The sequence below is a fragment of the Ziziphus jujuba genome, chromosome 10 (assembly GCF_031755915.1).
Source record: "Ziziphus jujuba cultivar Dongzao chromosome 10, ASM3175591v1".
NCBI classification, from domain to species: Eukaryota; Viridiplantae; Streptophyta; class Magnoliopsida; order Rosales; family Rhamnaceae; genus Ziziphus; species Ziziphus jujuba.
In genome coordinates this window covers 13029211-13055064 of record NC_083388.1, presented here as the reverse complement: position 1 = coordinate 13055064, position 25854 = coordinate 13029211, and the positions used below count along the sequence as shown (strand labels likewise).

The 25854-nt window shown below is 31.9% G+C and overlaps 1 protein-coding gene across 3 annotated transcripts; it reads right to left on the bottom strand.

The window, feature by feature from the left end:
* Positions 1-3475: 3475 nt before the first annotated feature.
* LOC107416512 (structural maintenance of chromosomes protein 3) lies at positions 3476-24291 on the bottom strand. 3 transcript variants are annotated; one of them, XM_048467926.2, is made up of 30 exons: positions 23963-24291; positions 23750-23795; positions 23580-23655; positions 22676-22714; positions 22478-22545; positions 22300-22371; positions 20772-20851; positions 20589-20667; positions 20362-20479; positions 20094-20269; positions 18082-18327; positions 17858-17979; positions 17143-17287; positions 15405-15577; positions 15226-15325; positions 13899-14035; positions 13555-13756; positions 9843-9930; positions 9610-9759; positions 8654-8805; positions 8352-8543; positions 8079-8262; positions 7922-7992; positions 7696-7847; positions 7220-7388; positions 6969-7115; positions 5136-5228; positions 4655-4829; positions 4064-4255; positions 3476-3750 (listed from the first exon to the last, which is right to left on the bottom strand). In XM_048467926.2, the coding sequence occupies exons 2-29, from the start codon at positions 23762-23764 to the stop codon at positions 4065-4067; spliced, it is 3612 nt and encodes a 1203-aa protein (XP_048323883.2). In that variant the 5' UTR covers positions 23765-23795; positions 23963-24291; the 3' UTR covers positions 3476-3750; position 4064. The 3 variants fall into 3 exon arrangements, with proteins under 3 accessions (XP_048323883.2, XP_060667725.1, XP_060667724.1); XM_060811742.1 differs by lacking the exon at positions 23963-24291 and adding an exon at positions 23913-23934; XM_060811741.1 differs by lacking the exon at positions 3476-3750 and having other exon boundaries at positions 3774-4255.
* Between the last annotated feature and the right edge of the window lie 1563 nt (positions 24292-25854).

Here is a 25854-nt window from a genome sequence, read left to right as displayed (position 1 = left end):
GTGTGAATTTGATTTAGAGGGGAAAAAGGGTAGAAAAAAGTGAGGGCTTTCATGAGCAAGAGTGTAAGAATACCAATAAAAGGTTTTGAACACAAAAATCAATGGAAAAGAAAAAAAAATGGAGATTGGTGGAATGCGCGTGGCTTTTTTGCAAGAATTAGGATTTTTTTTTTTTTTTCTTTTCCACTTTTCAGAAGATGGTAATTTTAAGGTGCGGTTTCATTTTAGCATGGAAAGAGAGAGTGTTGAGTTCATGAAGCAAAAGCTTTGGCTTTTGTTGGTAATTAAAGAGCATGTCATGAATTGAAGGTGACATGTCTCCATGACTAATTTTAAGCTCTCTATACAAATTAAATAGGAAAACCTAACCCTAATTCAATAAAAAAAGGAAGAAAATAAGGCAAGTTAGTAAAATTAGTTTTATCAGACTATATGTAAAGTTAATTTGGAACTCAAAAATAACCCCAAAAAAAAAAAAAAACTTCTTTATTATTTTCTCATACCTCAAAAATACATATTAACATTGTAAATGTAATGGCTAAATTCTCATTTGAAAAGCCTTATTTAATAAGGAGTTGCCTTATATACCATAACTTCTAGATCCTAGTAAATGAAATATCCAACACTTTAAAATTGTCTCAACCAAATAACCAAACAATGAAAATTTCAATAATTTAGAAAATAGTAATGACATCTTACATGCATGTACGAAAATTATTCTAGAAATTTTCAAAAAGTTTATAGAACAAATGAATATGACTATATATTATTTCTTGCAAAACCTAAACCATGACAAACAAGAAAAACAGTGTAGTAACACCGAATCTCACTTATCTCATGATATTATCCATAAAAAGTAACCCTCAATAGCTGAGAAATTATCAACACAATATCGAGCATGTACAAACACATACAAACTAATAAGCAATACAACATGGCAAAGAGGGATTAAAAACATCATTTGCCTCCTTCCTTCTTCATTCGGTTTATGTGGTCCTCACTCCCCCTACCTTGCAGCCAACATTTTCCTCCTCTTCATCTCTTTTCTTCTTGTTTTTTCATTCCTCTTGAACATGTGCCTTGAACTTTGATAAAGTCTTGAACCTTGAAAAAAGCCTTAAACTATTAGTAACCACTTGAAGAACTTTTATAATTCCTCACAAAACCATCTAAACCTACACCACCATGTTGATTTACACTTTAAAATTTGTCTTGACGTATTTAACCTCCTCAAGTCAAAACATCCGCACCTATTGTGACCTTTCATTCCACAATGATGACAAACAAGAATAAAACTGGATATAGGAAGATGATAAATAGAAAGATATTTTTGTATCGAAGGAAATCTATGGCTATGAAGGGCTGTTACTCTTAAGACATTTTTTCTTCACTTGAGCTCTGCAAAAAATCTTCTTCTTTTCTAGCCCATCAGCATGAGTTTCGCTTTCAAGAAGATCTTTCACTTGGTTTTTTACCTTTTCTACTTTTCTACGACTTTCTCACATGTACTGGAAACAATGGGAACACTGTCTTGGAACTAGAAGCAGAAGAAACTTCATCAACAAAACCCATCCCTCTTTTATCACTAGAACCTTTTCTAATACTCAACAAGTTGCTCTGCCTTGTCGTACCAGTAACTAACTTTTATGTATGGCTTTCTTTAATTCATCAAGCTCCGTGATATCAAAAATTTCTTTCTTTTTCATCTCATCCATCACCAATTTCGCTTCAAGCAAACTAATCTTCAATGTCTCCAAGTTAGATTCAAGCTCAACTTTGAAGGTCTCCAGAATTTTCAACTCATCACTTTTGAATTTCTAAATTTACAAATTTTTCAACATTCTTCAAGGATAAGTTTTTTTTTTTTTTTTTAAATTTTCAAACTCCACATATTTCTTATCCTTCTTTTTCAACTCAATCTTCAGTAATTTATTCTCCTTTGATCTCCTTTGATTGCTTCTAAATTTCAACTTGATCGTAACAAATAAATTAACAAGCTCTTAAATACTTGGGAAATTAGGAGGAACAACGAGCTAAATGGGGAACCACAAATTGAATATGACTTGAGCCAAATTTTGGTCCAAAGAAAGATATATTATAATAATAAAAATTTTAAAAAATTAAGGAAAAAAAAAAGATTTAGTGTTAAAAAATAGATTAACAGTTTCCATTAATTAGGGGTATAAATAGGCTCAAGTAACTTGATCGACTCGATTTTAGTTTATTCGAACTCGACTTGTAAAAAAAAAAAAAAAAAATGCTAATCTCGAGGAAGAAATGAACCTTGTGAACTAATATTGAATAATAAATCAAATTGAAAATAGTTCAAATTTGTTATTTATATACATTAATATATAAATTATATTATAAATGTAAGCATGTTTAATATTTATTATGCATAAATAATATTTTATACTTATAATTTTTTAAAAATAAATTAATTTTAGAGTAAATTAATAGAAAAGTAAAATTTATTAATTATTAACGTTTTAAGGAAATAAAATGTTCAAGTTTTTTTCAAGTTTTATATTATAAGTCGAGCCAAGCCGAACCAACTAAGCTTGAGCATTTATAAACAATCCCCATCGAACATGGTAAATTATTTTAATATTTGACTCATTTACCCCTCTACCATTAACGCTAAACGGTTTAAAACTAAAATGCAATTTTTTGAAATTTAAAAAATGTTAAATGTAATATATATATATATATATATATATGTAATCAGACAAATGATATCATTAACATGGGGATTAATATGAAATCTTCACTTACCATTACTTAAACCGTATCAAAAATTGACATTTAAACTTACATTTATTAATCACCGATTCATTATAGAATTAAACTTTTTTTAAATAAAAATTTAATATATCATTAAATATGTATTTGATCAATTTTTAAATTTTAAATTTCAACATTTGATGTAATCTAATAATTAACAAAAACATATATTACTTTAATAAAATAAAATAAATTTTATTTGAAACTGACTATATAAATATATATACAAAAATAAGATGGTACGAAGCTTATGGAGGAAAACTATGAAAGACAATATTTACAATTATTAAATTTACATTATTTTGGATAATTGTTCCTCATAGTTTCTCTCCATAAATCTTTAACCATATCAAAACATATATGTATATATATATATATATATACATGGGCACTTATGGATAATCGTTCCTCATAGTTTTTCTCCATAAATCTTTAACCATATCAAAACGTATATATATTCAATAAATCTTCCATCAAAATGCCTAGATGGAGTCAACATGCAAACTCAAGCATATCTTAATATACAAAATATACTTGAGCCAGCACCATAACTCCATAAGAACGTCTAAGTATATAATTAGGAATATAACCTCCATTCATATTAATCACCAGAGTCGTCTAGAGACTAAACACAGGCTCACATTATTTCTTTTTTTTTTTTTTTTTTTCAAATGCAACTGAACATCCAAGATACACAGCAATGATAACTGCGACTCTGTTAAAATGTACAAGCAACTGTATTACAAATATTATGTGCTGAGATAAGATGAAGAAAGGCATTCGCATTAAAAGAACATCAAACAACGAAACTAGAATCTACTTACAAACGTCTGCTTCCTACATATTTAGTGGCTATAGCAGCAAACCTATATAGTTCAAAATTTGAGTTGCTTCAACCTCTTAGTGTAAACATCTAACATAGAAGAATAATTCACAACACAAATATGGTGCTTCCATGGAACCTCACTGCACAAGCCAACGCATTTAGGTAGGTAAGGAAAAAACAATGTCATCACTGACAATCCACTAGAATACAAGTACACAATAAAAGACACGATGAGAGTCTCAAGACACATTCCACAACCACAAATTTAATGTTTTGTTTCATACAGTTGGGAGATCAACTTTTCCTTTATACTAAAGCAATTCCACGTAACACATCATAGCGATCTTTCTCAAACTAATTCTTGACCAGCATTTTTAACAGACTCAACAAATCTTATACCCCAAATTATATTTTAAAAAAAAATAATAACAATGAAAAAACAATGGTCTTTACCTTAATCAGTATTGTGAGACTGGTCATGCTCAATGAAATCGAGTGCATCATCCTTGGAGACAACGTTCACACGGCTCACCCTGTTTTTATGGGTGACTCCATATATTTTGTCAGCAACCTTCACAAGTTCTGGTCGAAATGTTGTAGTTATAAATTGAGTATTTGCCATATCAGCCAACCGACGAATCATGTCTAAAAGTATGTAGTAAGTAAAAACCTGGACCATTATATGTTACAAGAACAGAGAGCTCACATGCATGCTGAGAATGTTCAAGACAAAACATCAATGGGGAAAGAAATGTTCAACCACGGGTAAACTGACTAAGCATGCACCACTAACCACCAGATGAAACTACTTTAAAATAGGAGGCTGAAAGTTCAAATCCCCATGGAAAGACATAGGGAACAGGACATTTTGAGGCAAGACTTTAAGATAAGAGCCCATATTTGACCATGGCACAGAAGTGGTTAGGGCATGTCTGGTGGTCTTGGTTTGTCGTTCAACAAAAGAATTACTATTATATAGAAAATAATGCACTAGAAATATTAAAAAAAAGGAAAAAATAATACAAATATGTCAAAAAAGGATACTTCCTACGGCAGTCCTGTACTGAGGATCCAGAGCAGCATCTATCTCGTCAAAAAGATAGAATGGAGCTGGATCGCATCGCTGGATGGCAAAGATAAGTGTCAGTGCAACAACAGTTTTCTGACCGCCGGACAATTGTTTCATGGACTGAGTCTCCCCTTGTCCAGTAAAAGAAACCTGCCAGAACACAAATAATCTAATTTACATAACTTACATAAAATCAAAATGCTTAGAACTTTGTTATGAGACTTTGTAGTAGTAGCTAGAAATCCTAGTTCGAAGTCTCCCAAGAAGCATCCATACCTTCCACTTGCTACAATTGTAGCCTTGTACAATTCAATAACTAGAATGGAACTCATTAAGTTATCAATTTTTTTTCAATTAACAGGCTCCAATGTTTGTACAGTACATCAATACAAAGATGGGATAAGAAACTTATTTTATCGTAGTGGAACTAGATGCTTATGTCAAGGAAATACATACCTTCACTTTCACACCAACATATTTCTCAACCCTACCCTCCAAATCCGCTTCACGAGGTCCATCCTCATCATCATCATCAGCGTGTTCACCATCCTGTTTAAATCAATAACCATAATAAAGAACATCAATCTTCTTAAACATCTTTCCAATTGTGAAGCACCAAAGATGCAAATCAAGCAAAAATAAACATCACTCAACCAATGAATGATGGGAAGATTACAAACCAACTTGCTAAATTTTCCCCATTCACTTTCTGAACAAAAAGTAGAGAAAAAAGCGGGTACATCTTTCAGGCACATGTTTTTCCCAATTCTTGTGTTCATCTCAAGAAAGAGGAGCAAAATTTGGTTGCTTTGTAATCAAACTACTAAAAGCTGACCTTCAACACTGTTTCAAAAAATTTTATCTTAAGAAACCTACACCAATCCAAGCGGCAACAGAGAACAAAAAGAAGTCTCACATTAGACTTCCAAATTCAGATGCAAAGAATTCTTTGTTTTTCGGATAACAGTAAGTCGGTAAGTCATTTTGTCTCGACTCTTTTTATGAGTTTTAGCATCACATCAGGCTCTACATTCTATAGGATAAGACTTTTTTCTTTTAGGTCTACCTAGCATATCTTGCGTTGTCTCTTCTTTCTTTTGCCATAGACAGTCATTATTAGATCAATATAAAAGTTTTTACAACTTCCTAAATCGCTAAGATCAAATTTTCACATATTAATTTCATTTTTAATGACATCATTATCATCATCTTTAAATGCAAGAAATTTTCACCTCCTAATTTTGACCAAATTGCACATATTACAAGAAATGTCTATTTTACACAAGAAAACATAGTTTTTTTAAATAATATAGATCCTGCATATCAGTTTATCTGGCATACCCTTACCAAAACTATCACGTAATGAAAACAACAATGTAAGATATCCAATATAATTTATGTTACATTTTGTTCTCTAAACAATATGACATTGCGAGGATACCATGTTAATTTACTATTAATACCAAAAACATAAAAAAATTTAATGTGAGCTTAACTATGTATATGTTTATGCAAACACAAACAACTACATGCAGCAAGCTAAGCCCATTGTTACATATGAAGGGAGCCCAACCAAAAATATTAGCCCACGACCTAAACATTACTCTCCTAATTCAGGACCTTCTTCCAATTGTTTTCATTCTCCCTCACCCCATAACTGATGCCCTTGTCAGGTGGGTTCCATAATCAATGTAGGACGCACTGACTTTTTGGTTTGTCTTTGGTTCGTATTAAAAGGCACGACTTAGACCCGGTGATTTTTTTTATTTTTTATTTTCACTTTCAAGATAAGAAATTTTATTTGTTTTTTTTTTTTTTTTTTTAAACGTAATGCTTAAATTAACATATTTTTCTTAATCGAAAAGGCTAATAAAAGTATATCTTAATCAAAATGTCTCAAAAATTTTGTTTTGAACAGAATTTCCAAAATGATTCTGCCCAATCCATCAATCATGAACTATCCCAGATCCAGGTTCCAGGACTCCGGACCCCAGACATAACCCTGGACCCAAAACCCAAACCTGCACATGGGACCAAAGGTCATGGTCCAAATCTAGGGTCCGAGTACAGGAATCAGGACTTTGTTTTAGGACAAATTTTCAAATATATAATTTGTATCTATCTTAAATGGTGGTTAACGATTCAGAGTAATTTTATAGTTTTAATAATCCAATTCTATTTTAAACCCATGAACTTTCTCATGTTACTATTTAGGTGGTGCTTTTAAGCGAGTAATAAACCTCATGATTGAAAATAAAAAGAAGATTCAGCTTAAGTTCATTGACAAACCTTTTTCTTCATCATAACCAGGTGACCATGCCCACCTTGCACGAGTTCAGTGAAAACTTCTCGGAAGTGCCTAGCAACACCTTTGAAAGTACGCTCAATTGATTCATCCTTCCTTTGATCTAAAACTGATATAAGTTCTCTAATTTTCTGCAGAACTTGGAAGAAAGTGTCAAGAGAATGGAACCTTAGGAATTTGATACACAAAATGATTCAAGGAAATCCCATAGGGAAATAGATCAGTGAGTTAATACCTCATCCCCTGCATCAAGTTCTGCTTGCCTTTTCTGAAGTTCTTCACGCTGCTCTGTGAAATTTACATACTGGTCAAGTGCTTTCTTGTTCACATGGCTGAACTGTTGCAGCTGTTCATTGCACCTATGGAGCATTTTCAGCAATTCTTTGACATTCCTTCGCTTATACCTACCATTTTCAAGAGAGAATAAAATAAACCAGAAGCAGCCAAGTGGCTTACATCAGAAGTAAACAATATTATAACAAGACTACAAAGAGTTGACATCAATGTGCTTAAGAGAGAATGGGTAGAACTACATTAATATATAATTGCAAAAGTATTCAAAATAATTATGAAAAGTAATATATCCAAAGGAAATTTACAAAGCTATTATCAGAGAGACATTAGAGTATGAAACACATGTTATGTGCTCCAGGTATTAATAGCACTTAGCAGTTAAGATTCGATAATTGATTTAAAAGTAGAGAAGGTTACGTTTCAAAAGCATCTGATGATAATGGACCCAATTCCCTGATTTTCTTTGAGTACTCATCTTGTTTAGCAAGAAATATATTCCTTTTACTTAATAGTTGTTCCAACTCTTTGGCTTCATCCTGAAGTGTCCTCTCATAGTTATCTTCCAAATTCTGCACTTATAAAAGATCATCTTAGAATTAGGAACAGACATCTGTGGCTACAACTTCAACCCAATAAAGACTACCTTTAACTTGATCTTTTCATCTTTAATCTTCCTGAGTTGTTTTGTTCGATCATCAATGCTTTCAGAAACTCCTGATGGAAACAACTTTAGTATAAAGAAAGAAAGAAATATTAAAACTTGAAAACTTGGAATACCATGGAAGCAGACAAGGCCTCACTTTTAAGCTGCTCTGTTGCTTCATCAACTAATAATTTAGCATCATCCAATTCTTGCTTCTTTATTTCAGCTTCACCACCAAAATTGTCATTTTCTGCAGATGCTATTATAGCCTCTAATTCTTGCCTCCGTCTCTTGAGGTTGGTTGTTAAATTAGTCTCAAGCTCAGCTTTCCTTGTTTCCGTCTATCATTTGCAAATATATGCACTTGAGGAACAAGACGGACATATATTGTTCTATATATATATACATAGAAAAGATTTCATATACTAACCTCAATGCGATCCGTCTTATATGTAATAAGAGTCTCTTTAAGATCTGTTATTTCAGGGTTCAATCTTGAGAGAAGATGCTTTTCCTCTGGTGTTAAGTGATCAATGAGTTCTGTTCCCATTTCAGCCCGTTTCATGGCCATACTGGCTCTCAGCTGGTCAATCTGAGTTTGTACATCTGCAAGTGATTTTTCCTACAAGCAAATAAAAGATTTTATGAAGCAGAGAAAATTACAAACCCACGTCTAATGAATAATGGATCCGTAGGCAAGGCATATGTGATCAGCTGGAAGCCCGAGAGCACCTTATTTTCCAAAGCTTTAGAAATCAGTTGTTTCTGCTTATTAGCATTAGCAATATCTTGCTTAAACTGTTCTAATTCTGACTTGTCATGACCTCGCTTGGCATCTATTTTCTGCTGCTCAGTCACAAGTTCAGTAATTCTCTGGTCTATCTGTGAGATACAGTTAATAGACACAAAGCAATTGGCATACACAAAACAAAACATTCATGATTTTGAAGACAAACCAAGCTGCAGATATTAGAGAACCATATGGTACTCCCATTCTTACTTCCATACCTTCACCACCCAATGACTCCATAACTTAACAATCTAATATTGAGATGTGCCAAAGTAAATATATTGAGAGGATAATAAATTGCACTGAAATTTCATTTCAAAATTTTATTGAACAGAACAGTTCAAAGAATAGACACTTAGCAAAGATACTCACCTTCTACTATGGTAATTATCAACCAATGCTAACCTAAAAACAAACAAACTAAAACACTTAAGAGTTTTTAGCTTTTATCATCGTCTCTGATTTTTTATTTTTTATTCTTCGAGCTTTAGTTTCTTGACCACATACACAGCGAAACTGAATTCAATAAATGGGAAAAAAATACAAGTTGATTTGCAAATGTAAAATTCCCAAAGGTCAAAGAGTTTTAGTCAATTGGAGATACAAGTAAATTTGGCAAGAGGATTTGACAGTTCAATACTATTGGCTGGTAGGCTCCACCAGCCGATTCAATTTAGCCTAGAATATAACCAATACAAGAATGCGTACATAGACATAATGAGTAAGGCACTCTTTCTCTACCATCACTCTTTGCAATCAGAAATTTGGAACTAATACTCAGGTAACACAACATACAAGAATGAATAAAAACTCTTAGAAGACAGCCATAAGTAAACTGAACAGAAATGGAAATGAACCTAGCAAGAAAATCACATTAAAACATAAGCCAAAAGGATATCTTGAAGTTTAAATCTAACTTTTTCCAGCTCTTCTTCCTTCATTTGGATTGATTTCGTATTCTGCATGATTATATTCATGAACTTCAATTTTGATCGTCTATGATCATAAAATCCACCAGTCATACCCCCTTTCTTGCTTACTTGATCACCTGTTAAAGGATGGCGGCTTGTGAAGGCATCTAAGATGGACCTAAAAACTCTTAAGACTAATAACAAAGATAATGATGCTGACCTTCCAAAGTTATGCAGTCTAGACCATCATGCCGAGCAACTCTAGTGGCAACATCCAGATCTCGACAGATCACTGTTCTCGCAAATACCTAGGAAAGTTAAAAATAAAGGATTGAAAGGTCACTTTCTCCAACTTAAGATTTAAAAACACGGTATCGGTTTGAAATCAATAATGATAAGCCATAGATACAAATAGACATAATATGTGTCTTCATACTTAGTAGTCTCTTATAAGCTACCCTCCATCCTTTTACACACAAAATAATAAATTACAATAACCAAAAACAAGACAACTAACGAGGCTTTGATACCATGTTAGCTTTCCATCAATCCTAGATGCTTAAGGTCACAGGAATTGTACCCAATTATGCATATCAAGCCAACAAAGCAAACACGTAACATTTTGATGGAGAACAATGAAGATCACATAGGATTATAATTACTAGGGTTTTATGATTTTTAGGGTTTTAATATTATGATGTTTATTTGATTTCTAGAATTTTAATATTATTATGCTTATTAGGGTTTTTAGTGTCTTTATGTTTTAAAGAAGTTTTGTTATTTAGTTTCCTTATCTAATTAGGGTATCTTGCTTTTAGTTTCCCCATGTTGTTAGGCGCTTTTATCATAAATAGGAGCCTTTATAATTCTTTTAGAAGTTGATTAATAATACAAATATTTTTCTGAGAGTTATTTTTCTGGTTTTGTGTGATGCAAACCAAAACTAGGTGTGATGCCTAGGGATTTTAGGAGTGATTCCTAAAATTGTTCTAGTGTGATGCTACAGCCTATCTTTCAATTTTCAATTTTCAATTTTCTTTCCTTCCCCACCTGTCCGACATCACCTTTTTTATTTTAATAAGAAAAGACCTTTTATAGATAGGAAATCAATTTAAAGGCTTAAGGAGAGGATAAATTCACAAAAACGGAAATACAGCAAAAACAAGAACAAAAAGAATTAAAAAAAAAAAATCAAAAACAAAAACAAAACAATAAAATTAACCATTTTACAATTAACACTCACTTAACAATTCCAATTACTATTATACTTCATACTTAACAATTTCAATTTTACAATTAACATCCACTTAACAATTTCAATTACTATTATACTTTGTATTTGAACCCCACTTAAATTGAAATTTGATAAATAACAAAAATTGTTATTTAATAATTAAGCTTTTGTTAAGTTACCATTGATCTCAAAAGCTTAAGCTAAGAGTGGTGAGCACAAGTATGCATATCCAGCTAATTTTAACAGACAACTTTAACATTGCCCTCATGCATAAGCCCATTAATTCAGAACTTACACATGCATAACTATTAATGGAGAATCGGGATTCAAACACAAAATCTGACCGCTAACAGTGCTAGTTAACTATAAACATCAGATTAACACAGACAGAATTAAAATGTTATATTTGAGATTTTAATGGATTTGGCTTTTACAGATTTTGAGAGTATGTCCAATTAGAATTGCCATTTGGTTTGAGTTAGTTTCCTGTTGGCATTGGGATTACTCATTAATAAACAAGGTTCCATGAAACACTAGAAGACTGGTCACACTTGACTGACTGTTGAATAAAGTATTGAATTCTCCCACAATGTTTCCAGATTTCTCCTTTCTTCTAATGCTAATTCCCCTTTCTTCCTCTTTCTCTCTTTCTCCCCAACTCTCTATTTCCTCTCTATTATAATCCTACATCAAAAGGGTTAAACGCAAAAAAGAAGTTTCTCAATGACAAGTTAAGATATTTTATCTATCATTACGAAAATGAAAATGAAACACCAAAACTGAAACCAAACTTTTGATATCTCAGTTATACTTAAAAGTCATATTTCACTATTCCCTTCAAATGAGGAATGTAAAGAATTATGCACTTTACTAGAATATACCAATGTAATAATACGTTAATCAATCAATGTTATTTTGAAACATTGTTGGTTATCAAGAAACTAGAGAAATTTGTCATGAGACTCAAATCTGAAGCCCCTCTATCCCTGGGAAAGACTGCCTAACTCTTCAATGTCATCCATTTTTGAAAGCAAAAAACAAAAAGACAAATACGTTTCACTCCCAGGTGTCATGTTGTTCTTATCATCCTTAAGTTCATAAAATGTAAAGTTGATAACCTAGCAGCTTAGAATTTGGTTGTCAAGAGTAAGTCTAGTGGAGGACTTGGAATTGTGAAAAAGAAAAGAATTGCTTTTTCAGGAAAATGGCTTTGGAGATTTCTCTTGGAACAAAATTCTTTATGGGGCATTGTCATTAGAAGCAAATAAGGTTAGATCCTAATGGCTAGGATTCAGACTTTGTGACTATACGTTCATTCAGAAATCTATGGAAATTTATACCTCAGGGCATTGTTTATTTTCTTAGATTTGTTAAGAGGGAACTGGGAACTGGGAAGAACAATATAATACATTTTCGGGATGTGTGATGAGGAGAACATCTTTTTGCTGTCATTTTTCCAAGACTTTTCAGATTGTACATTGTTCATAATGCTCTTATTTCTGATGTTTATTCTTTGTCTAATAATAAGAGTAATTAGAATTTTCCTTTAGAAGAAAATTGGATGGTAGAGAAACTAAAGATCTGTGTTCTTTGAAAGGTATTGTAGGAAATTTTTATATAATCATTCAGCTCCTGAAGGAAGAAAATGGCCATTTGATTCTTTGAGATTTTCATTAAATCTTATGTTCATGCTATCATCGATAGTGGTGAATATTTGAATTTTGAACCTTTCAATTTTATTTGGAAATCAAGTGTTCCTTATAAAGTCTTTGTCTGGCTGGGTTTTCATGGAAAGCTAAATACGTTTTAAGTGCTTCTTTTGTGTAAAAGAGGACAGAGAAACAGTAGATCATTTATCTCTTCACTTCGCTGTAAAGTTGCAACATGCTTTTGGATGAGATTGTCACAAGAAGCTGGGTCTTTTTGGGCATTTTCTAAATATTTTGGGTCATTGATTGATGGAAAAACCAATTGGTTTTGGTACTGATAGTTTGGCCAAGGTGATGTGGAACTCTCTGTTTTTTCTATGTTGTGGGTAATTTGGATTGAAAGGAACATTAGAATTTTCAAAGATAGAGATAAGAAGTGAGATCTATTCAAGAAAGCTAAATACTTCATCATCGTGGACCTCTACAAATAAAGCTTTCTAAGATTTGCAATTTTCTTTGATTGTTATACATTGGAAAGATGTCATGGGCAGCTGATATGTTCTTAATTCTTATTATTGTTTAATGTTCTGTTTTTTTTTTTTTTTTTTTTTTTTGGGCTGTATTTACGTTTTTGAGGATTTCTCATCCTCCTTTTTACCCTCTGTATTGATTTTCTATTAATAAAAGGTTGCTTTTATAATTTTTTTTAAATAAAAATAATAATAATAATAACCCTTAAGTCATAGAATGGCTCGTCAAAGCTTCTCAACCTGACAAAACTTCAGCCAACTTGGAGAGAAGAATGTGATTGTCCTCAAATTAAGAACAATGGCCTCAAGCAGAGGCCAGAGAAGCAACACAAATGAACAACCTATAAAAACCAGCACCACAAGTACAAATCTATTTGTTCATATTACTAACAAAGTAATAAGAATTCTACCAACTCAACAAGTCAAACACTAAATCAGTAAAAAGGTAGCGACTTAATCACTTGATCCAACATATATCACTGATTCTACAAAAAAACAGAACCAAAGGTAGACTCTGACCTGGGAAAATGCTGGGCCATAATTTGGAGAAAACTTCAATTTCCTTAACAAAGGTATCACATCAGAACTCTGGGGATAATTCACACGTGGAGCTTTCACCCTGTTCAGTGGTATAAACGTAACTCGTCCACCTTTCAAAGAATTAAGGTGCCTAATTATCTGGGTTGATATTTCATCATTTTCAACCACCACATGAAATAAGCTGTTCGAGATACGAAATGAGTCAAAACAAAGAAAGTCTCAATCATGAAATTTACATAACAAAAAGGCCATAACAATATGGACTGAATGGCCATATGCAATCATGTATCACTAGACAAGAAACCTTTGGAAGAAAGTGTTACCTGTTTCCTGCAGTAACCTCAACTGCAGTGAAAAATCTTTCATCACAATCAAGTAACTCAATAATTGGACCATATACCCCAAGAATTTTATACTCTCTGCAGATCCTCCGAACAGAATTCAGTCCTCTCCTCACATCCTGAAAGTATTGTAGCCAAAATAAGAAACAATATATATGTCCAATTCAATTTTTAATAACGCTGTCACACTCTCATCATAGAACTCTCAGCCTAAGATCACCCATGCATACAACTACCAAAAACAGTACAGAACACAATAAAAGATAAAGACGAAACAATCAACTGAAATCTATCAAAGGTCAGCTAAGGCTTTGACACATTCTTACATATAATGGAAGGAAACTCAATAATGAATTAGAAAAAAAAAAAAAAAAAAAAAATACCAGATATTTAGTGGATCTTTCCTCCTCTAAACCAGATAGTTCTGTCATTCAATGGCTCTAAATTTATAATTTTTTTTAAAGATTCATGAGCTTCATTACAAGCTTTTAAATCATATATCAATTCCCTTTTTAAGAAAATCTATGAATTGTGTAGATGGATATGATGGACATAATAAAAATGTAGGACATAATAAAGATGTAGGACATTTATTATGTTTGCAACTTAATCGTTTGCATCATATTAAAATAAAATTTTAAAAATTTAAAAATATATATATATATATATATACCATAGAATTAGATAATTTACTAAAATAAGACATTCACATTCTTCCCTCCACAAGTATAAAGATTCACCAATTTTCCCATTAAATTCAACATTCCATGCTTTCATATCTGAAAGAACATTACTTCATCACCACTTGTCAATATCATGGAATTTAAATGCTCAATCAACTATATGATTCAGTACAGTATGGTACATTCACTAGTTTCATTAAAAGTATCTTGGTTCTTTTCACTTTTTCTTTACTTATTTCTTCTCTTCATATATGACTCTTAAGAGGTTGAAAAGGTGCTGTAAATTCTTTCAGAACATCTTTATTTATTAATATTTTAATTTACTTTGTTAATTTAAAATATAAATACCCTTTTGAAACATTATATGTTAAGTATATTAAAAAGTTACATTCATACGATGCATTGCAAATTAGGACAATTAAATGCCTGTTTGCCACCAGAAAGACAACCTACATGAGAAGTTGTGTGTCTGTGTGTGCGAGCAAGTAACTGCTTAGTAAATTAGTCTTGCTCATGGCATGCACATCAAAATCCCACTTGTTCAGAAAGTGCCATCATGAGCTTCATGCAGGTTAAATTTCTGATGGTACATCAAACACTGATAAGTGAAAAGGAAAAATACTCACACCAGGAGTTGCATGATCAAGGCTTTTTTCTGCCTTCTCAACTTCTGTTCTCAGTTTATCAATTTCAGCAGAAAGTTCCGTTTCTTGCCCCCATAAGACCCTAGACAAATAAACACTTTTATCATATTAAAATACCCATAACAAACATAACCAATATAGAAATACAAAACAATTCATACTTCCGCTCATCTTGCAACTTGTCTCTCTGTGCTTTCTGATGATTAAAACCTTCACGAGACTGAGAAATGAGAGACTCCAAATTTGTTATTTCAGTTCTGCGACTCTCAATGTAGACATCCCGCTCTTTCAACTCATAATTAAGCCGGTTAATCTCATCCTGAAGTTTTTCCTCCTGAGATACAAAAGTAGAAGATCAATCAAATTGAACGATCTTTAAATAAATATAGATATCATCAAGGATAATAAATGTCTAGAAAATTAGCAACCTAAGCACAATGACTTCAAAACACAATAGTCGAAGAGCTGGAAGTAGAGAAGTGAAGTAAACTAATGGCATGTTTAATTTCCTCCAGAACAACCAAATAGAAAAGGGGCTTAAAGATTGAAAATGCTAACAGAAACAAGAAATTTTCAAAGCCAACATTAGAGAAAGAGAATTATCTTTGCCAAAATCATTGATCCACGTAGACAACTGAAAAAAATAAACACCTACTTTATGCAACTGCTTAACACTCGAAATTCTCATGAGAAGACAGATTTGATATTTACTGACATAATCAAAAATAACAAAACGACATCACACCTTCAAAGCTTAAACTGAGAAAATTCACATTTATTGTCAACCACAAGAAAGATATTATAAGCAGCAAACTGAAGAGTCAGTAAATTCCAATTAATATAGGCGATTAGAGCTTTGTGAACAATGCAAGATGCTCCCCATCAAATTGACTTAATTAAGTAGCAAGCAGTTAAGGAAATTGACAATGTCAGCAAGCATTCAACAACTATATTGAAATTCCACAGTAAGGAAAAAGGATTTCTCCCATATCACAATGTCTCAATGAAACTGTTGAAAGTTGGCTACAATTTTACTGTTCAATGTGATTAAAACTTAAGGACTTCATGGAGCTGCAAAAAATCCAGTGAAATTTGCGAATAGTTCAATGAATCTATGGGAGGAAAAGAAGCTCAATTAACCAGCTTTCAAACTTTGAATAGAACTTTGATTCTAGCATTTGTATCTAAAAGACTGGATTAAAAAAAGGTCTTGAACTGACAATGGAAACTGGCAGTGAGCCTCTATTTATGACAGAGTTCATGTTCAACCCGTATTGACCAAACCATGGCACCAGCCTTCCTTTGGTTACTGCTAAAATTTGAATTTCACTAAAGAAAAGTAAATAAGTCAATGGTATTTGAGGATTTCTTATCCTCTCTTATGTAATAGGTTCTTTCTTCTTCTTCTTCTTCTTCTTCTTCTTCTTTACTGTAATAAAGATAAGTTTTCTACCGAAAATATAAAAACTGAGTCAAAAGTTGAAATACAGGAAACATTAGCTCTCAAGATTTAGAATTTCAAAATACTACACATGATAGAGTGGAGTCTGACGGCCTTAAAAGCTGTCAGCAGATAGGGACATGAATATAATAAGTAACCGATAGTCTTAGACCAATTAGTGATGAACTTAATAGAAGTATTATTTGCTCTAAAAAGAACAAGAAGATAAAAGGTTTGGATCACGTGATTGATGATAGTGCTTTTGGCCCAGTAATTGCATGAGCAGCTAAAAAGAAAACCCACCAAGTTTTTCCAGTGATGTTTAAAAAACTAGGCTGTTTTCAGAATATTTCTTTTCTAAATAGTAATTTGAACAAACTAAAAAACCTGACAATCAATCCATAATGTTTTAACAAGCTGACACAATATCTCAAGCATTAAAGAGACAAAAAACTTGCCTGTGCCAAATTTGAAGAAAGAACTCGTTCAAGATCATCAATTTCTTTTTGAAGCCATTTGTCACGAGCCGCTTTACTAGAAAACTGGGTGGCACGTCCTTGTTTCTGATAAAGAATGCTAAGTTGCTTTTCACGCTCCATTATCCTATATAGCATGAGAACCAATCACGAGGAAAAAATTACTAACGAGAACAGAGGCCTTTCTCAAAGGGCAGAGTAACTCCAGAACATGAGACAGACTTTATAATTTATAAATGCTAATGAACTAGAATAAGGCAAATAAACATAGAAACAAACTAAAAACAAAAAAAACACAAAAAAAAAAAAAAAGCAAACCGAAAAGCAAAAGTAAGAACCCTAAATAAACCTGTCATAATAGCTGACTTTTACCAATTTTTAATACATTAATGCACCTACCATACTAATAACCAATTATTGCACTCCGTGCAGAACAAAGCAGAAAGAGCAAGGGAAGTGATGTAAGCAGGTCAGATAGCTAAACAAAAGATGTGTCCAAAAGAGTGGACTGGATGTAAAAACTGAACTATACATACTGATTAGCAAGGAATATTAAGAAAGATATAATCTACACAACTTGTGCAGAAAAATAGAAAATACATTTGATCATAGAATGCAATAGCAAACCTTAAGAAGCTGATATCAGGTTCAAAATGCATAAGAATATTTTCAACTCTCCAGCATCTCATAGACATACCCTTTTGTTATCTCCTTTTCCTTTAGAACTTGAGTTTCATACAAAGGATTTATTTTGTCAAGCTCATCCATTGAGTCCTGAATTTCTTTCTGCAGAATATGAAGTTGCCTCCCTGCATCTTCCTGTATGTAAACGAGATACAAAATTAGAAGCATTCATTCTCTCTCGTTACAAGAAAAATAAAATAGAACGATAATCGTACTGAAAACAATTAAAATTAATACTTTGGCTCGTATATTTCCAGACATTTTCTCCTTTAGATCTTTCATATCAAGTTCAAGCTCAGTGTGCTTCTTTATTGCTTCCGTTCTCTGATTTTCCACTACTTCTTTCTCTTTGTTTAAAGCTTGAACTTCTTTTGTAAGATCTTTCATTGTCTTGTCCAAGTCTTTGGATTTTTCATGGGCATCCAGCACACTATTATACATCTTTGCTGATGTTTCAGAAACCTTGGTTCGAGCCTCTTCCACCTGAAACAAATTAAACACTACAGCTTTAGCCATTAAAGCCAATTCTCAAAAGTCATAGACATATTATTATATTTTAGCACTTTTCTCCTATATTATTATTATTATTATGAAAGAGAGTAAAGAAAGTACCACCAAGGACAACAAAATGGTATATTTTAAATTTTGAAGATTGAGCCTCTAACATATATTTGAGTCTCCTTATAAGCAAAGAACTATAATAAGAAGATGCAGTTACCCCAAAAAAAAAAAGAAAAAGCAAAGCAGATTTGGTTTTGACAAACAAAAAGACCATGCAATCTTAACTTCATTTTGTCCCAATCTCTGAAGAGAAAAATCATAGAAATATCTAAGTCATATCTACGAAATATTAATCATAATCCTTGCCCATCACAAACTATCATATTACATACAATGAACAATAAGACCATACAATAAGGGAAGAGAAAAGTGACACTGACAGCAATATAACCGAACACCATGCAAAAGCTACATGTGCCCACTTAGGCTTGTTTTGGTATTGTTGTAGCTTCTAAAATAATTAATTTTAGCTATTCTGAAGAAAGCATTGGTTGTAGAAAAAATTGGTCAAAGTCTTCAATAAACAGGTGTTTCAAAATTGTTGTAAGTTTTAAAATCGGTTAATAATGTTTAATTGTTGTAACTATATATAATGACCAAAATGGGCATTGATCAATATTGTATCTCTAATTTTGCGCATTATTTTAATAAAATGGAAGGAAAAAGTCAAGATAGAAAATTATAAGGAAAATCAACATTTTTTAAGGAATTTCATTTCCTTGAAAACCAGTGAAGAAAGTTGGAATTTTCTGGAGGAAAACTTATTGGGAGGTCACACTCAAAGCATTTCAAATTCCATTCTCTCCTTTCTTCCCCTCTTTTAGTCTTCTCTCTGCTCCTATCACATCCTCCCTTTGTCCATGCCACCTTATATTTCTCTCATCCCCTCTGATATTTAGCCCCAATGCAACCATCACATACTACAGTAGTAAAACTTCTCCTTTAAATTGCTTCGAATAACCAAATGCAGAAAAAAAAATATATATATAGATATATAATTAATTTCATTTCTTCTCTTATTTTCTTTTCTTTCTTTTTCCTCTCAGTTTTTTTTTTCCCTTCACTCTTTCTCAATACCAAACAAAGCGTAAAAGATTCCTAAAAAGATGCCAAGAACTTAATTCAATCCACATATGTAAACACCCTTCCATTTCTTTCCAACCAAATGACCTAACAAGTAAAGCATCCACCAATAAGAATTAAGGTCTTACAAAATTAGGAATACACCCAACTTTCTCCAGCTTATCTCACCAATGTAGACCAACAAAATATAATCAATAAGGAACCAAACTTTTAGGACATTCATTTTTCTTCTCCACTTTATCATACAATACACAGCTGCCAATATACTATTCATTATGAACTCTGGTCATATAGCAAACATGTGTCCACCAATACAACAGCAATTATTGGGCCGGGGGGGGGGGGGGGGGGGAGGTATTGTGCCACCAGTAAAACTACAGAAACTTTTTTCTCCTCATCCTTGTTAATGCATTCTATATGGTACAATGGCCAATGATATATTTTCAAAGCAAGAAAGAAATATTGAAAGAAATATTTTATATATAAATAAAATAAAATGAAACAGAAAATACAAAAACTGAATTTATGTCAAGAAGAAATACTGCATATCAAGTTACATAAGTGCTGAGAAAAAATAAAGCATCTAACATATGACATCAACTGACCTCTGCCAATTTCTGCCGAGCATCATGAAGTTCCTTGTCATAAATAGTGAACTCCAGAGATTTCCGCTGCTTATCAAGCTGTTGATACTTCCTCAGTTCCTCTTTCTCCTCATCCAATTCCTTTAGTCTCTCATCTAAGTACTGAACAACTTGGATAATCTGCTTTCTTTTATTACCTATTACCAAAACCAGTGTAAGAAAACACATATAAATACCAAAAACAACCATTTCTCATGTGTCACTGGAAACAAATTTAATTATGACTTGCCAGTTTCCTGCATAATTTTCAAACTTTCTCGTCGCCTCTCCTCATATACACGAGTGCCACCAATTTCCTTCAGTAAATCCAGCCTCTCAGAGTCTTTCATCAACGTCAATGATGCTATCTATCAAACAGTCGCCCAAAAAATTTGAAAAAAAAAAAAATTACTTAAAATGTCACATAGAAATTCATATGAAAGAAAATTTAGGCTCAAACTAGTAGTAGGGAAATACCTTTCCTTGCTGCACAACATAATATGGATTGGAACGAGAGAACCCAGCACTTTCAAGTAAATTCATAACTTCTGTTTTCCTGAAAATCATTTTACCTTTCGTCAATCAACATAAAAGGTCAAAGACTAATGAGAACACCACAGAAATATATAATCCACCCTCATATATTCATAAAAGACTTACGTAATGTGCTTGCCATCCAAGAAATACTCATCCTTCTTTAACCCAATTGTTCGACGCAATCGCACTTCCTCCTTATCAACCTGAGAAGTGGATATTCTAGAACCATGAAAAAGAAGACGTATGTGCAAGTTTGTGCGCAATGCACCACTTGTATTGAGAATGAGACGAAATACAATCCTTAAACTTAAAACAAGAGAATAGTCTACATGTGCTTTTTTCAGCATGTATCACTTCTAGAAGTATATGCGTGAACAAAATTGAAAACCCAAAATTGGTTTTAAAAGAAAAAAAAAAAAAAAAAAAGAAGTCTCACTTGGGAACTAATTCCATAAACTGCATGAAGATTAGAAATAGATGGAACTTATTAAAAATTAGAAACCACTCTATTGCTAGTATACCCCTTTCGTTAGTATCCATAGTACATTGGTCATATAGGGTGCTTAGTTTTGCTTGCCACATGATAGATATGAAGTCTCCAGCCATGCACTGGTAACACTAGGCGGTAGGATAAAGAGCTTGGCTCAAAGGTGGTGTTAAGATGTTAAACAACCTATTCAAAGACTAGATATTTGACTGCAACACAGGTTTTGTTTAGCATGTATACGAGTGTCCTAAGGCAAGAAACATCGCGACCTCCAGTAAAGAAAGGAAATGATTCCAATACCACCTTAAAACCAAGGAAGAGCTCCAGTTACACAAAATTATCTATACAGTTCGTCTTTGATAAATTCCAAATGGAGAAACTAAAAAGCACATAAAAACTCCATTGTAGTAAAAAGGAGAGAAAACAACCAAAATTAAAAGATGACAAAGGTTACAGAATCCTCTTTAATTGCCATGATATCATATAAGTGAATACCAAAAAGGCAACAAAAGAAATTAACTTCTCCACAAATTATCCTCACTTCCATCCAGCAAAATAAATTATTTGACCAGATCACTAGTACGTTTCAAGCATTCAACTTCTGCAGTCCAGAAGGCATAGTAATATTTTTTTATTTTTCAAATTCTTTCAGATATTCAAACCAAAAGGCCAAACAATAAGCATGGCTGCACAGGTTGATAACAAGCATATATCACCATCTTAAGATAATGAAAGAAACTAGTTTCCATGGATTAAATGCTTTTGATAAGAAAAACAATGCTTATTTTCTGCTCTTTTGCTCCACAGTAATTTTACTATCAACTCTCCAAAGTATCGCACAAAAGCACGCACGCGAGAGAGAGAGAGAGAGAACAACAACAAAAAAAATTAAAGCTGGAAAACAACACATAAAACATATTCTGTGACAACAATTTAATTTTTTAATTGATGTCACTTGCATTAAATTATAGCAAACCACTAGAAGATAGCTTCCACAGTATATTTTGAGATTTACAAGAAAAGAAACATAAAATCATTACGCATATAACATCTATACATACAAATACTTTATATAAATATAATTATAAAATCAAGTTCACAGAAAATTAAAATACAAACACAAAAACACAGTAATCGGAAATGCTTTTATGGTAAGAGTACTACCGGGATACGATTGTCAGAGTTATCAAACACAATCTCAACAAATGCAGACAAAACTTGGTGTCCCGCTCCTTCCTGACCAATGATGATATATAGAAGATGTCAAAGATTTAAGAGAAGAATTACAATGAATGCTAGTTCAACAAAATAGGCTAATATTAAAAAGAACAGTGTAACATACATGAAGTAGGGCATGCCTATCTTCACTCCGCAGGTTGTGAAAGAGGTCGCTTAGCACAAAACGAATTGCTATACAACATACATTCCAAACCCAAGGAGATTAAATAAAAAAATAACAATAATGTTTACTGTTTTCTAGAAAAAAATCACATGATAAAAGACCAACTTAACAATGATCTAAAGGTAATCAAAAATGTACCATGGAAAAAGTTTGTCTTCCCAGATCCATTAGCACCAACTGTAAAACACATTATCGAAATGAGTATACACTTCTATTAGTAAACATTGTAGACAATCCCATTATGACAGGTACAGTAGACATCACGTTCAATTGACAGTCATCCGTTTGTAAATACTTTAAATAGAGAGAACAATTAGATGAAGAAATGGAAAGGAATAAAATGTAAAATATAGTAAAAAATACTTAAAATGCAATCACCTTTTATTTGTTTGAGTTAATTCTTCATCAATTGTTAACTTATGAAGTCTTGAAAGAACAAAGATGGTTCTTCACTCATTAATCATATATAAAAATAAAAAATTCCACTAGGACCATAAAAATCAAGCTTTTAAAAATGAAATAGCATCATATTTTTACTTGTTCCCGAAGAAATGATGAGACATGTGTCTCTATGAGGCTTAGCCCAGCACCTAAAATAAATATGTAAGACATAAAAACGTGTCTCTATTTTCTAAAAACATAAAGGCATATCGAGAAAATTTGCATAAGAGATGTGATTATAGTATTTCCCTTTCAATAAACTATTACACTATATATGCTTTTACTAAATCCACTTAATATATTATAAATCTATTAAACAATGCAAATTCCAGTGTACCATTTCTCTTAACAGTGAAAATCACAGATAAAGTATGAAAATTGTTACGTTATAGTTCAGTGATTTGAAAGGTACAATCGCATGATGTAATGCCCGCTTCGAACAAACGCAAAGTCGATGTCACTTACTAGTTCAGATAAGCATATATAAATATAGATATACATCACACACTAATTATACTTTAAGATGGCATCGATCCAAACAGAAGAAGAGTATATATATAGGAAAAACATCAAGGACAATTGCAAGTAAGAACAATATTACCAACACAATTAACTTTGGCACTGAAAGGCTCAGTGGCAACTTGTTCTCTATAGCTCTTAAATCCTTCGATTATAACCTATATCCAGAAACCACCGAAATCAAGAAAGCAACAAAAATTCATATGGATAATAAGAATTGTTTCAGATTAAAGAAACTGCTAAAACACCTACCTGCTTGATGTACATGTTGAAATTGCCAAGACAGTCCAACCGACCTCTGTAAGAGAAAGAAAAAACGTAGCACTATCGGATTCAGTGATAAGGATTTTCTCAAAAACCACAAAAGTTAAGTACAAGCAAACAATTCTTGCTGTTCGAGTAGAAGAATTTATACATATTTTTTACTACGTTACAAATGGACTCGCCGTTCACAACCAAAAATACCTGTACGCGTTGGACTCGTCCCTCTCAAAGAGTTGGAAGGAACTGCAGGAACAGAAAGGGTTTTTCTACAATGGCTGAAGATGCAGAGAGCTAGGGTTTTGGAAAAGGCGTGGTGGAAAATCAAATAGAAATAGAGTTGGGGACCATGAAAGAGAATTGTTTCCCTAATTTCTTTCTTCCAATCTGGGCTGACTGTCGCATGGCTAAGGGGAAGAAGACCAACCAACAATATCACCTTCGGGCACTCGATTAAAATAATAAATACAATTTGGGGGAATTTTTCATTTCTGAGGAAGTTTTTCTACAGTACGGAGTTTGGGACGTATGAGATGCACAGTGCAACACAGCCCCCGAACTGACACGTTGCAAAATTTATTTTTAGAAACAGACAAAAATCTTATCGAAATAAGAAAAGCAAATGAGAAATCAACCAGCGCATAAATTTGAAAATTGAGAAAGGCTGTCTTTATATCCAAAAATGCCAGGCGGTATAAATTTAAAAAGAGCGATTTTCACAATTTTAAAAAGATTTTATACCGTTTTCATTTAAATAAATTTATCAAAATACCTTTATTTCATTAGTATTTTTTTTTTTTTTTGGCGCTGTCCCAGGCATATTTATCTTCCGATAGATTCGAACCTAATATAATAAGCATATGTACAAGTACTCGTACCAATTGAACTACTATATTTATCTTATTTCGTTAGCATTTTGAAACCTTCATATTAATTTTCCTTTTATTTTTAATATCTTTTTCCATGGTGGCTAATTACTTAATTGTCTTCGGCATTGGTCGACCGCATGCACAAGGATGATCATCACTTTTTTTTAGTTCTCAATTTTTCTTTTATTTATTTTTGTAAAAAATTTCAAATTATTCTGATGTAGCCCAAAATGTTCATTTCGTTTACAAATTACAAATTCAATTATTAATTCGTTCAAAAATTATATGCTTATCAAAATGACTCTTATAATTTGGTAGCCAAATATGACAAGGTGAATCACACTTTTCACATTCATCGGAGAATCCAAACTGATCCAAACAGGTAAAATATAACATCCATATATCTATATAATATATAAAAGAAAAATTATATACGCCACATGTCATACATCATTTTTCCAAATTTTTTTCAAAAGTATTCTTTTTTAGTTTATTTATTTATTGTTATTATTATTTATTATTCATTATCTTATCTTATATAGATACAGCTAAATATATAAAAAATTAAATTTTAATATAATTTAATTACATATGTTAATAATTTTGAAATATTTTTTTATTTTATTTATTATCATTTATTATCTTATTTTTTATAAATATAACCAAACATATATATAATTAATTTTTAATAAAATATTTGATTTGATATTATTTACTAAATATATATTTATGGGTTTGTGTAACCATAATTAAAGATATAGGCTCTTGCATGTATAACATGTATATAATCGTTGGCTTTTATCCCCCCAATTTGATTTTATTATATTTTCAATTTTATAATTTTCAATTATTTCTCTATTTTTTTGTTAAGTTTTTATTTTATTATTTTGAATGATATTTACAAAAATATAAAAAATAATATTAAAAAATAATTAAAAAAATTAAAAAATTGGAGAACCAAAGCCAATGTTGTTGGGATGTAATACCGTTGGCTTTGGTCTCCTAATTTTTTAAATTTTTATTATTATTTTCTCTTTTTAATTCCTTTGTAATTTTTTTTATATTTTTACAAGTATCATTCAAAATAATAAAATTCAAACTTAACAAAAAAATTAAAAATCAAACTTAACAAAAAAAATTGAAAATCAATTGGAAATTATAAAATTGAAAAAATAATAAAAATTTAAAAAATTAGAGGACCAAATCCAACGCTACTGGAATGTAATA

Bases quoted from the DNA above. Each gene is read 5' to 3' on its own strand.
- LOC107416512 (XM_048467926.2), bottom strand. The intron at 13,757-13,898 runs GTAACACTTTCT...TATCTCGAACAG, and splicing joins GAGGTTACTGCAGGAAACAG to CTTATTTCATGTGGTGGTTG. The intron at 9,760-9,842 runs GTCAGCATCATT...ATCCTTTAACAG, and splicing joins AGACTGCATAACTTTGGAAG to GTGATCAAGTAAGCAAGAAA.